Source organism: Salvelinus namaycush, chromosome 38 (genome assembly GCF_016432855.1).
Source record: "Salvelinus namaycush isolate Seneca chromosome 38, SaNama_1.0, whole genome shotgun sequence".
In the NCBI taxonomy this organism is placed as follows: Eukaryota; Metazoa; Chordata; class Actinopteri; order Salmoniformes; family Salmonidae; genus Salvelinus; species Salvelinus namaycush.
The window spans coordinates 17239338-17253070 of record NC_052344.1 but is presented as its reverse complement, the minus strand read 5'-3'; the positions used below and the strand labels follow the sequence as shown (position 1 = coordinate 17253070).

Genomic DNA, 13733 nt, shown 5'->3' with positions numbered 1-13733 from the left:
TATTGTTTTTCTCTGGAATGGAAACTAATAGGGTTTTTACTCATCAGCTCACACCTCGGTATGTCTCTACTCTCTACAAAGGAAAGCATGTGTTTTCTGGGCTCAACCATCATTCAATATTTCTGTATGACGAGCTGGAGCAAAACAAAGCCCTTGCCTCTTTGCGACTTCAAAGTGCTTCATCTGTGTTTCAACAATAAAACAAGTGGTTTCGTGAAGCCTTGGTATATCTGACTGATGAAAAACAAAGTCTGTTGGTTGATATGAAAATAAAAGAATAACCTCATGCCAACAACAAAATAAATCAATTGTATTTTGTTTTGAGCAAGCAGTTCACTTACAAAAATGTGTTTACCTTAATGAACCCAGTTGAACTCAGTCGGACAACACTGTTAATGAATGAACATAACCTTCTGTTCTGATAATTCATTGGGGGAAAATAATCTCCAATAACATAAAGAAAACAGTCACATGGAACAAATTGCTGTGTTCTTTTCACCGTCAGTTGATGTTGTGAAGCTCCAGGGAACATACAGATAGGTAGAAAGAGCGTGAGAGAGAAAAAGAGAGAGAGAGACAGAGTGAGAAACAGGCAGAGAGAGAGATGGAGAGAGAGGAGAGAGTGAGAGAGAGAGAGATTTGAAAGACTTGCACTCCTGAAGGCATCATTTCTACCTCCTTCCCCCTCCTGTTGCTATGCATCCATCTTTACCTCTGAACTCTACTTTCTTCCTGTCCCTCCTGAATATACTCTCCCTCTCTTTCTTCTCTCTCTCTCCTGACTCTCCGGTTCACTGGGCGTTTACCACGGCAGGCTTTCATTAACCCAGATCTATCTAACCTCTGTGGAAGGCTCATTGTGCTTGATGGGCTGGGGGCTACCAGTCTACCGTCAGCCTTACGAGGACGCCACAATGCCTGATAGTGGGCAGAGCTGCCCAGAGGGTGCCTGGCATGACGCGTGTAACCATGGCTCCCCGACCGTCTCCCTCTCTCTACTGAGTCGGGGAGCGGAGAGCAAAATGGGGAAGAATGAGACGGAGAGAGAGAGAGCTTGAAGAGCTCTCCTTCTCCTCTCTCTAGCTGACAGAGTTTAAAGGGGTCACTTGGTAGAAGCGAAACGGCATTTAATAACTGTTCATTCACAGACCTCCCTCGCTCTGTCAGCATGACACAAAAAGAGAATATTAAACACAAAGAGATAATTAAATGAAGTGGCTTTCAGCCTTCAGCTCACAGGAAATGTAGTAAGAGACTAAGGTCTGCTCTCAACGGAGTGGCACACAAATCCTTTCCTTTATATGAATTCAAAGTGAGACCCGTATTCATCTGCACTATTCCATTATCATCAGGCTACTACAACTCAATGATCACATAATTGATTCAGTTCATTGGAACAGACTATGCTTTTTTTTTGCAAGGAAAAATGACCTGCATTGTTTTGTGACTAATGAAATTCATGATTCGATTTCATGTGTGGTTGAATCGTTTTCTCGGGCCTCTCGGATGACTTTCATCAGGACCAGTTCTTGATATGCATAAGGCTTTAAGTCAAGCTAACAGAGTGGCTGGAAATCATCATAAACTCCATCATTTCCAGCTGGTTAGCGCTCCCAGTCGTCTTCCCTGGTGTCCTTCCCTTTCCATTTGCAAAGCAAATTGACTCTGACGACTCATTCAGGGACTTTCCCTGGGCTCCGAGATGTCATTGGTAGACATGGTTGGGAAGAGCAACGCTCCTCCTCACTCCATCTCTCTGTAATTGGGGGTCTTTCACCTTAGCAGGCATTTCCCTCCCACATCAATTTCCCCTATCAACAGTTAGCCAGCTAACCCCCTCACCCATAGCTAGGCTGATTCATGTGGCTGTAAATTCTATTGACACTGTGAAGAAGGTTTTCAACCCTCTGTGACTTTCTACAGTAGAGACATGATCAAGCTACCCTGGTCTGTGGGATTCTGTGTCTGCTCATCAGACCATGAAATGAGCTTCACAAGCAGATATGAGATGACAGGAACAAATCTAATCGCTCGATTATACGCAGAATAGGTCATCTGCATTAATGAAATGACACGCAGGTGAATCCCAATACCGAGCAACTATACATGGCTCTGAAGCAACCTTTAATCTTCCTGTAATAGCTGTGGAGGAAATTATTTAATGACCTACTATGTTGTTTAATTGAACATACTATGCTGTTTTTACTTGGAGAATGTCCATTGCTATACATGAGTATTTTGCTGATACAGGCTTGTCTTGTGTGACTTAGTCATTTGTCTGGGCGTACAGATAAGAGCTGTTTAGGTGTGACTGCAGTATGTGACATTCTGTTTTAACAATCTACAGGAACTTAGACGTGTGGAAACATGCAGGCTTGAACTGACAACGGTGGCAATGTTGAGTGGTTGTTTTGATTGCTTCATTTTTTGCAAATCTTATAATAAAGTTGTTTTGAAGAAAAACAGTCTCTCTCCTTTTGGTTAGAATCCCCACGACGTAGCTCTCTCAACTACAAAGATTTCCCATCTGCAGACATATTACAGCACAGAACAGGGGTCAGATGAGGTCAAATGTGATTACATTACGATTAACTCACCAATGCAGCTCAAAGAGGCTCAGCAGTCTAGTCCTGCTATGTCAGGGTATTAAGAGCGAGCCGCAGGGAAGTGTTTTTTTACGATGCTCGTCACTATCCATTGTCTGGGAAAAATTTGCATGGGAAATTTTGCATGTGCTAGAAAAGTGAATACAGGGGTTGTGACCGCATGTTGGATTGTAAACACATGCGACACAGCACGCATGGCAAGGTATTGCTCAATTCACATAAATGCCATGTTCTCTGCTCTTCCATAAAGACATGGGAGCATTTATTGTCTTGGGAGGCTGTTAATCCAATAACCACTGACATGAACGCCACAGCTGTTGAATGTTGCAGCATAACAGCATGTGCTGATAACGATCTCTGCAATAACAGTAATCATCATCATGGCCACGACCATTCATCTTCACTCTCCAGCTCCTCTAGCAGTCAGACCTCTACGAGAAAGAGCCATTCTGCACCGTGGCAAAGTGTCAGCTCACACAAGGACGTAATTGACTGGAAACTATGGCCGGTCAGCCTCTGCAACCAATCCAAGCTGATCCTCTCTAGTTTCCCTGGTGACTGGATGTGTTGTTGGTGGTTGAAGTGTTTCTCTCGCTCTTTCCCTCTCAATGGCCAGCTGTTGTAACCTAGTATGTAGGGTGCTGCCTAGCTGCTACTCCTGGCAGAGACATGAAGCCTCCCCCACCACCAGGCAGCACCAGGCTCCAGTGTCTCTGCCTGACTCCCAGGCCAGGCTTCTCTCATCCTGCTGTCCAATGAAAGGGCCAGCCCTCTCTGACATTTCCTCTAGTAGATTACATTTCCTACTAGATGACCTCAGTCTGAGAATTGATGGCCCTCTTACTCTTCAGTCTGTGTGTCTGAGCTGACCATGTCTGGGAAAACACCCCTAAAAGTCTGCATTGTTGTGTAGCCATATTTATTCATTAAAATAACCATCAGTCACCTGTGGTCAATTTCCCTGTGTTGGCAGGAGCAAAAGGACCCTGGGGCTGTGGGACCGTGGTGCAGGGGAATCGACTCACCTCTCTAATGGCTGTGCAGAACTCACTCTGCAACACCAACTTCAGGGACTGCAGCTTGTGACCCGGGACGTCCCCGGACTCCTGTAGCTTCTCCAGCAGCTCAATCGCCCTGGCTACATCTGACAGAGAGAGAGAGAGAGAAAGAAAGACAGACAGGAGAGAGGGAGAGGCAGAGAGAGGAAGGAGAGAGAGGGAGAGGCAGAGGCAGAGAGAGAGGTAGAGAAAGTCAGAGAGAGAGGAAAAGGTAGAGAGAGGTAGAGAAAGTCAGAGAGAGAGCGAGAGAGAGAGGATAAGAAGGGGGAAAAAATGCCCCATTGAATTACATTAACAGCAGAGCCTTGAAAAAGAAGTCCGGAGCGAATCGATAGAGAGGATAATGGGAAAAAAACTGAGTCAGGGCCAAGGGGATCAAGAGAGAGAGAGAAAGCAATCCCAGCGTAGTTTGCATTAGGCCTGCTCCATGCATGAGAAAATGGGGGGCGGACTTCAAGGGAGAGAATCGTTTCGTTCAAAGCGAGCGAATCCTGGCAGGAGCCAGCACCGCGGTCATTAGATCCTTTTAAAACAAACCGATGACGCCCTAAGTTAAAGACTTTGACTCCTATGTCTAGTAAACTCTCCACTCCTAATTATCATCCCCTGAAAAAATCCAGAGTAAAGCAGATTATTTTCAGGAAAAATGATAGAAATGAGAGTACATGCTGCAAGGGGAGAGGAGGGATGTGATGCTCAGACTAATCATTGGGTCAGTTGTTTTAGAAGAAACTAAATAAAAAGCAGTTGGTGGATAACGTGCATCTGTCAACCCTTTATCCCTTGAGCATGTGCAAAGACCAGCGAGTCGCTCGAAAGTGATCAAACCACTTGTAATCAACTACAGATATTAGATTTTTCATACTTAGCTTGATGTCGAACACAGTGACACAGTCCCACTTAGAAGAAATAGCAAGCTTATGTTTTGGAGTTGATAATATAGCTTAGATGGGAAAAACAAAAAATGTCAAATCGTTAAGTGAGTCTACTTTATTAATCCAAGAAATATCCAACTACATCGGAATAGCAAATGTATACAGAGGCTAAGTGCAAGGATTCTGAACAGTCATCTTAAACACTATTACCCTGGTGTTGAACTAGCGCCACGTTCTATACAACACCAACAGAATGAGGTAAACACTCCCGACGATGTTTAGAAACATCACGCCGAACCCAGGGAGGCTGGACTGAGACGGAAGACAATCTAGTTTAACCCGGTGAGGCAGAGAGGAGACAGAAAAGCTATTACTGTTTACAGACCTAGGGCGAACTAGGTAAGAGGAGGGAGAACTGCATACATAGAACTGTGGTTGTTTAGGCAGGTTTGTTTTGTGCCTGTATTAGGCAGTCAAACAGACATACAAGGGCACAACATTTACTGTTAGTACACAAGTATACATGGACAAAGAACATGATACCCAGAGTACCAGCGTGGATTACATTAAACCAGAAGAAATGGTGGGGTCGATTTCCATCGGGATTGGTTACTGCAAGCCACAAAGTGTTGTCAGGGAGATCTTTACAGGGCATTCATCACCCTAACTCCATGACTCCACTCAGCATCTTCTGTAATGATGGCCAAGTGTCAGCCAAGATAATATCGCATAGAATGTTCTATAGGATGTGCAAAAAATATATGTTTTATTGTCACGTACACCGGATAGGTGCAGTGAAATAAAAACAATTACAGGGTCAGCCATAGCAAGCCTGACCTGTCAGACTTTGTCAAGAACCCTAAACTACGGGGAGCAGAATTAGAGCTGGTCCATAGGGAGTCGGACACAGGAAAGGGGACACTTTTCTCTGAACCTGTGAGTGTGAATGGAGGGATCTAACAGTATTCATTACTACTTTACATTACCCCTACAATGGTAATGTAGCTAATGTACAGAATTTCCATCAGATTGAATAAGAGTCCAATGAGTCCCTAAGTAAGGTGAATGAGGTTGTACAATATTGTGTACCATATCTGTAAAAAAGAGAGTTAGCATTTCACTAATGAGTGGCCAGTAATCTGCTGGTATTATTCCAAGCAGCCTGGTTAGTTTTATGAGTGTTTATTTCTCATTATAGCGAGGTCAGGGCCAGATCAGGAGAGCTTTTGCCTGCTCTCATTTGCTCATTAGCACCAATTTCTTCATCCACGTCAAGGTCTCTGACGAGGCCTCCGACATCGAGCAACGCTTCAAAGATGAAGATTTCTGAAAGAGTTTTGTTTATAGATGGGATATTTCTGGGGGTCAGTTTTGTACTTTGACGCTACACTGATCAAAAACAATAGTTGGGATTCTCCACCTGTTCAGCACCACTTTCAAGTAGTTTGGCTTTCAACTTCTGTCTGGGGAATTAAATAAATACATTCTTTGAAATAAACTGGGTCATAGGCTAAGAAGCTATTTTGTAAAAGTAAAGCTAACCGTGTTTGGTTGCTAAAGGGAAGGATTTCGACCGGGTATCAAGTTGTTTGAAAGGAGAAAGAGAAGAAGATCTGGCAGTCCGGAAAAGTGCGGAAAAGTTTTAGGCTACAAGCAGTCAAAGGCAGTATTTTAGACCTTCATTTGAATATCAAAAAAATCGCAAATACCGTAACGAGGCCATAAATGTCATGCCCTATCTCCCCTATTCAGACTGTCCAGTGTCTGAGCCCAGTCAGCCAACACACCAGCAGTAAATAGGACCTCTTGTTACCAGATGTGACAGTTGTTATCCCCCTAGACCAGTGATGAGGGCTAGACTACAGCAGAGGCTCTCCTGCTCCTAGAGTTATTACAGGTCATAGGTCATAAAAGCCTCCCCTCTCCAGCAGTTGCATTTCATTTGCTGCATCGTGACACTTATCATGCTCATCATCCACACTGTTTCCCTTGGTCTGCTAGCTCATCCCCTCTGCAAGCACTGTCGTGTCGATTTGTTTCAATAAGTAGATGGCTATTTGTGGACAGAATGTCTTGGACAGACCGTGGATAGTGTTGTGTGATAATTGTTGTAGAACATGCAGCAGTAATAGAACACCATCCATTCCTGTGAGGAGCTGCCTACGTCAGGCATTTCTGCTGAAATCCTGTGTTGTGTATACGGTGTGAGGACTGAGGAGTGAGACATCAAATGGTTTCCTCTGTGTGTGATCTAAGGGGTATAAACCCCCAGGGTATAAGATTTGCTTGGCAGCCCAGGGTGATTTGCAGTTTCAATAACTATGGGAATCCAGGTACAGAGTTATGTCACATCCACATAGCTTTGTCTGCAACGACTCCCAAATAAGACACGTTACAATGACGCGTCACATCAAATCCCTGCGTGGTGCATTCAGCCACATCACCTCGGAGACCAAGTGAGACCATAAGTCCTTACTAATCTGACCTTGTAGTTGGCTATGTAGACACACACAGACCAGTAAAACCATGGTCATATTGAGCTACACCACCACTAGCATCAACAACTACACCGCCCGCGTTGCGTGCGCGAGCGTTGCAAAATAAATGTAGAAATCTATATTATTCAATTATTGCACCCACACTGCTCGCGTGTGCCAACAAGCGTCTACGTAGCCAAGGGCTAAAATAGAAGTCAGTTCTAATTGTGACGCAAATCGCACCGCAAGTCCTGCCTCTCCCATCCCCTCATTGGTTTATAGAAGCAGGTACCCACGTGCCATCTCCTCATTGGTTATACCCACATGGGTGACTGAAAGACGAACGAGGTCGGTGGCGGTAATTCACCTAATTTATGAAAGCTGCCAATCGCAATATAAAGTCCAGAGAAGAAAAAGGCTGGAAGGAGGAGAGATGACTAGAAACAATTCGGTTGACCGTTTTATGTGTGGATTAATTGTCGGAGTAGAGGACCTTGTGCATTTCAGGTAAAATTACAACTCAATGTTTATATCCCAGGACAAATTAGCTAGCAACAGCAAGCTAGCTAAATAGGACAAATTAGCTAGCAAGTGCAAGCTAGCTAGCTAAATTGCCATAAACTTTTAATGCTTTTCAACCTGTCCCCAAATTAATGTAATTGGTTCAGAGTTTGGTTTGATATTTTAACCTGCGTGTCGTGATCGCGTTTGGTGTGGGGGGACAAAATAAATTCATGCACGATGGCGCACGCGCGCAGCCGGTTTGGGTTCCGTGTTACTGTCCCTCAGCCTACAATACTAATAAAAAGGCAAACTGCTCTGTAAGAGTAGCTCTACACACCACCAAGAATACCCTCACCGCCCACATGGCGTGGCCTGTTACCAAGCCGGAGCCACTCCATGAATAACTACAGTACATCTGGAGGGTAACACACAGTCAGCCAACACCATCCTGGCCTGCCTTACTAACTTACACTCCAACCCATCTGAGAGAGGAACTAGAGAGTATGCATGGATCTGGCCCTCTCTCTCTCTCTATTCCACTTCATTAAAAGAACATGGCTCAGTGAAGCCCCAGGATACCAGTCCTGTAGGCCTACAGATCCACTCACCTACTAAGTCATTAGCATTCTCCTCGTCGTTCCTCTTCTCCACACTCCAATGAGACTTCAGCCCCCTTGGCGCTTCACCAACTCTAGAGATGGACTCAAGGGGTCCAGATGTGTGCAACATCTGTGGGACTCAACCCCCCTCCACGAAATGAAAATATTCAAAGAGCAGTTACTGTATGTTCAGCTTTAACGCCGACACAACGGCAAATCAATGTTGCCATTAGAACATCTGCAAGGCATGAGCACTGTTTGCAATATTTAAAAAAAATCCTGTTTCATTTGACACATATTTTCAAGGGAAGACAAAGGTGTCAAGGTGACACTGCTGCTCTTATTGGAAGTGTAATTAAGGATGGGAGCAAGAGATACAAAACAATGGTTGTTCAAAGTTAAACATACAACTCCTAATTCACATGAATTCAATCTGTGAAGTTGGGGAGGCATGTCTCTTGCCTCAGTATTCTATAAGTAAATAAAGTATGAAACACCAGTACATTGCTATGCATTGAGTAGTCAGGAACATTGATGCTACGAGCCAAACATCTGACCTAGTTTAACTTCTCTTTGCTACACATCAGTGAGAACACATTACCATTGCCTGATTGGATGATCTGAAAGTAACGAGATGTGTTCTTTGGAGCGGTCAGATAGGGCTCTCATCTACCATTTTCTATTTAAACAATCACTCCTGACTGGGTAATGACACATTTCTCTATTTGAAAGGTTTATCATCCGTCTCCAATTACAACAGAGAGTGAAGCAAACTTACTGTTTACTGGAATCCCGGTGGTCAACTTCAACCAAAATGATACTGTACGTCCTCCAGTGTACGTATGAATACATTCCTAATGGGCCTATGTATGTGTCCCTAACAGTAATAAAGACAGAAATAAAAGCAATAGAACAAAGGCCAATATAAATAATATCTGAATTCTTTGTGGGAAAGATTTCTTGAGGCAGCCAACAAATAAAAGATTTATGCTCATTCTAATTCATGTTCTAAGGCAACAATGAAGGTGTTTTAGAGAGTGCCCAACTTTGGGAGAGAAATATTCTGAAAGTGGTGTTGAAGTGTTATTGAAAGCAGTGTCCTCTAAAGAGCCATTTCCAAGAGGAATCAATTAATTAATAGTGCGTATCTAATAAGCTATTAGTCTACTATAGTCTGTTTCTGTGACTGAAAATGTAAAGACGTTTAGTGGTAAATCTGTTTCTGTGACTGACAATGTAAAGACGTTTTGTGATAAATCTGTTTCTGTGATTGACAATGTAAAGACGTTTTGTGATAAATCTGTTTCTGTGACTGACAATGTAAAGACATTTTGTGATAAATCTGTTTCTGTGACTGACAATGTAAAGACGTTTTGTGGTAAATCTGTTTCTGTGACTGACAATGTAAAGACGTTTAGTGATAAATCTGTTTCTGTGACTGACAATGTCAAGACGTTTTGTGGTAAATCTGTTTCTGTGACTGACAATGTAAAGATGTTTAGTGATAAATCTGTTTCTGTGACTGACAATGTAAAGATGTTTAGTGATAAATCTGTTTCTGTGACTGACAATGTAAAGACGTTTAGTGGTAAATGTGTTTCTGTGACTGACAATGTAAAGATGTTTAGTGATAAATCTGTTTCTGTGACTGACAATGTAAAGACGTTTAGTGATGAATCTGTTTCTGTGACTGACAATGTAAAGACGTTTAGTGATAAATCTGTTTCTGTGACTGACAATGTAAAGACATTTAGTGGTAAATGTGTTTCTGTGACTGACAATGTAAAGACTTTTAGTGATGAATCTGTTTCTGTGACTGACAATGTCAAGACGTTTAGTGATGAATCTGTTTCTGTGACTGACAATGTCAAGACGTTTAGTGATAAATCTATAATATATAGTACTGTGCTGTGTGTTACCTTGAGATTTCCTAAAATCGAATCAATAACGGGCGACCACAGAAATGATGGTATTATGTTGATCAAATACAACGTTCAAACTATAAACAGCATGGTGTCTAAAACAGTCACCAGTTCCAGAATGAGTCAGCCTTTCAAGTACACTGAGTTCACTTTCTGCTCTACTTTGATGACTGGATCTACTGATGCGGCCATCAGTCTGGATGTGTCACAAATAAATGTGAAGACCACAACAAGCAGCTAGCAATGCTGCTGTGCTGAAACACACCAGGTCTGTGCTGTCCTGCCTTAGGCACGGATTATTACACTCTTCCTGGGGTCCAAGCCTTTCGATGCCGCAGTATTAAACAATGAGTGCTTCACTGCTTTCAACACTTGAGTAAGAGTCTAAACATGATTTTGAGCTGTTTGCAAAAATGGGCAGTGCTCCAATATCCTCACATAATTGCCCTGTTGATAATAGAGGGCATAGCTGAATAGAATATATTTTCCAATATCTGCACGTGCTGTGCGGTGTAAATAAGCATGTCCAATTAACTCAGCTGGCTCATTAAGATATGATGCTGATGAAAACAGAGACTGCAATGCAGGTGCATCTTCTCCATCTCTACTGGGACGTCTAAGGTCCTAATAGAGAAACTTTTCATAGCTGATTTATTCAAGACTAGTCTGAGCTATTCCTCACTCCCACATGTAATGTTTCCCAGAGCAGTGCCCTAAAACAGTCACTACCAGAATGGCTGACTTACACATGCCAGAATAAATTGCCCCGGAGAGGCCATGCCATCTGCCACTTCCCAGTTTGACCCGCGTATCCTTTGTGCCATTGGCAACCACGCTGAAATTACCACACAAAAACCTCTACTGTGCTCATTCTCTGGATGAGTAGAGGAACAGGCCAGCAGGGGCTTGCCAGACACAAGGCCAGCTCCTCAACAGGAGAGCTTTTTAAATGGACGCACCATTTTATCAATCCCCCCCATAAGCCGAGTGAATTAACACTAAATGGCCCTGCAGTGACATTCCTGACTATAGAGGGAAAATAAATCACTCTTAGGCTAATGAGCCCTGATGGGGACCGTCTAAGGCAGAAACAGATAACACTGGACTTTGTTTTTGTCTCCCTTCCTCTGACTGATTACCTGGCAGATGTCCATCCCAAACAAATGAAATGTCCTTTCAATGTGGTTCTAATGAGAGCTTACCTACAGCTGTGCCATTCTAAATAGCTCTCCGTTGATGAAATTGCTGAGCTGGCTGTTCACCTCACCTGTAATCCCTCCTCTCTGTTATCACCCAAAGCAAGGTACAAGAGGAAGGTTGCTGCGCAACAATGAACAAACCCAGTGACCTCTGCAAGCAAAGCAAAGCCTGTCTGCAGTATGGTGAGACAACATGCTTAGGACCCTGAATAGGCTATAGTTTGTTGCCCTTTCTCCCCTGTGAATAGACTCAAACAAAGGATCAGTGATAACTTGCAAGGAAATGTGCAGTTGTTCTATATTTATTATGGCAATAACTCATGCACGGAGAGCATCAAAAAAGTATTGACTTCCAGATTTCAAGCTTCTGCTCTCCCTCGATGTTTGGCTTCTTAGTAAATCCACTGTAATTTCAGACAGCACAGAAACCTGTTTGACCATCTGTGTCTTCATACACTGCTCAATCAGCGAATAGATAGGAATTCTGCTCACAAAGGCCTCAAATGCCTCTCCATCTGAAAATATGTGGCAGAAAGAGCACTAACACATTTCACTGTGATTACTGTACAGCCTCAGCCTGACTGATATTATTAGGACTTCATGGCACACAGTTGATGAGAACTCTCTCAGTATCTCTATCAATATCAATAGTCTTGGCATGCCTGGAGCCGGTTAGTGTTTGAATGAGAGTCAATCGTCGAAGGAGAACTTTGGTGCCATGAGCAGGGAGGTTCCAACACAGGCTGTTTCTCCACAGGACAGTGGCGTTTGAGTCATTTCCTGAGACAAAAGCAGGAAGTGCAGTCATGACCTCAAAGCACACTGAGTTTCCCGCCTCTTTGTGTGTTTGTGACAAATTCCTAACACATCCTGCTTTCAACAAAAAAAACAGGCTTCTTTTCAATATAAATGAGTGTTTCTTCACTATTGGCAGCAGCGACAAAGGACTCTGTGCAAAAACAATGACAGCTCCTGTAAAGCTATCATTATGATCCCCTACATGATCACTGCACTTAATGTTACTGTGCAGAGCATGTGGATACAGCAGCCACCTGAATGTTCTCTCTGAAATGATAGGGGCTCTGACTCACTAGTCTACCTATGCAAACAAAATGGAAAAGGTTGAGTAACCTATACTGGCATTTATATTTCAGTTTAACTGGGGAGAAAAAAACTTCCCCAATGTGTCATATAATGAATGACCTGTTTATCAATAGAATCCCAATGCCAGAAATGTTCCTTCCCCTAATTACTGAATTCTTTGAACTGATGATGGTGGGAGGAAACTGAGCAGAGCTTCTTGTTTATCATTTTGCCCTGTACCATGTTTATGCCCTTGCACACACAGCTCATATAGAGTATACTGAAGACGTTAGACTCATATAGAGGCCCTTTCAGTTGCTGCAGTCACGCAATAATGAATCCAATTGCCACTGAGCATTGAATTAACTGTAAATCATTCAAAATGAGCCAATTTTTATAAAATGGGAATAAAACCGTTATATTATCCATTATTGCTTGGTTATAAAGACAGGTCACTCGCTGATGATCCTCGGTCGGTTTACATCCATTCCATACTTCATGATAACAACCAGGTTCGATTACTCATGCGCAATGCTGTGTTCAACACAACGTAGAGAGGTCACCATTTGTAATTTTCCAATTTAGACAGATGTTTATATCCTCTTGCCTTCTACATTCCTGTGAGTTGTTTATTCCAAGGCGTTTACAGTTGTTCCTACTGTCACTGAAGGTTGTGGCCATCATTCAAAGTGGACCCGTACCCATTACTTTTCCCAGATGTATCCTCTTTCTCTATTTTTAACACCACCCCCTTTCGTTTGTGTCATGCAGCCACACTAATGCATTTCACCACCGGATTCGTTTTAAGCACTCTATAGGCTACATATTTACAGACTAAAACGTAGGCTACACATTTAATCTGATTTCCCCATAGTCCCCATTTTGAATATCAAAATGAAAGAATAGCCAGGAGCTATCAGAAAGAATAGGTAGGCTACATGAAACCAATGGAAATCTCGGTGGTGGTTGAATGATGACATCTGAATGATGCGCTCATGAAATCATATTTTATCACATGACCTGCAATCATGCTGTGACACATCTGTTATCATTGGACAGGCAGGCTACTGTAGGAAAGCAATATCACCTGAAGTCCGCGTGCAAGTAGGCCTATTACTACTCAAAATATGACGTAGGCTATAGGTAGACTACATCGTGGACTCATCCCTCCTTTTAGAATAATGCCGCAGGTATGCTATGGGGTGAAGACCTGTACCTCTTTATTACTGTCCAAGTTACCATTGGATTCAAGAAAAATATAAACCAATTAAAAAGCTGTTTGTTATCTATTCTTACGCCTACCCATCCAAAAGTTGTCGGATATCCAGAGAAGTAAGGATTTACGCGTGATTGGATTCCTGCGCCCAATAAATTATTTCTCCCAATCACGAAGTGAAGAATACAGCGAGA

General features: G+C 42.8%; 1 protein-coding gene across 1 annotated transcript in view; it reads right to left on the bottom strand.

The window, feature by feature from the left end:
- Window positions 1–13733, bottom strand: part of LOC120031871 (protein lin-7 homolog A) — a 35936-nt gene that overhangs the window by 21816 nt on the left and 387 nt on the right. The window contains exon 2 of the mRNA XM_038977680.1: window positions 3632–3750. Within this exon, the coding sequence (XP_038833608.1) occupies window positions 3632–3750 (119 nt within the window). The remainder of the gene's footprint in view (window positions 1–3631; window positions 3751–13733) is intronic.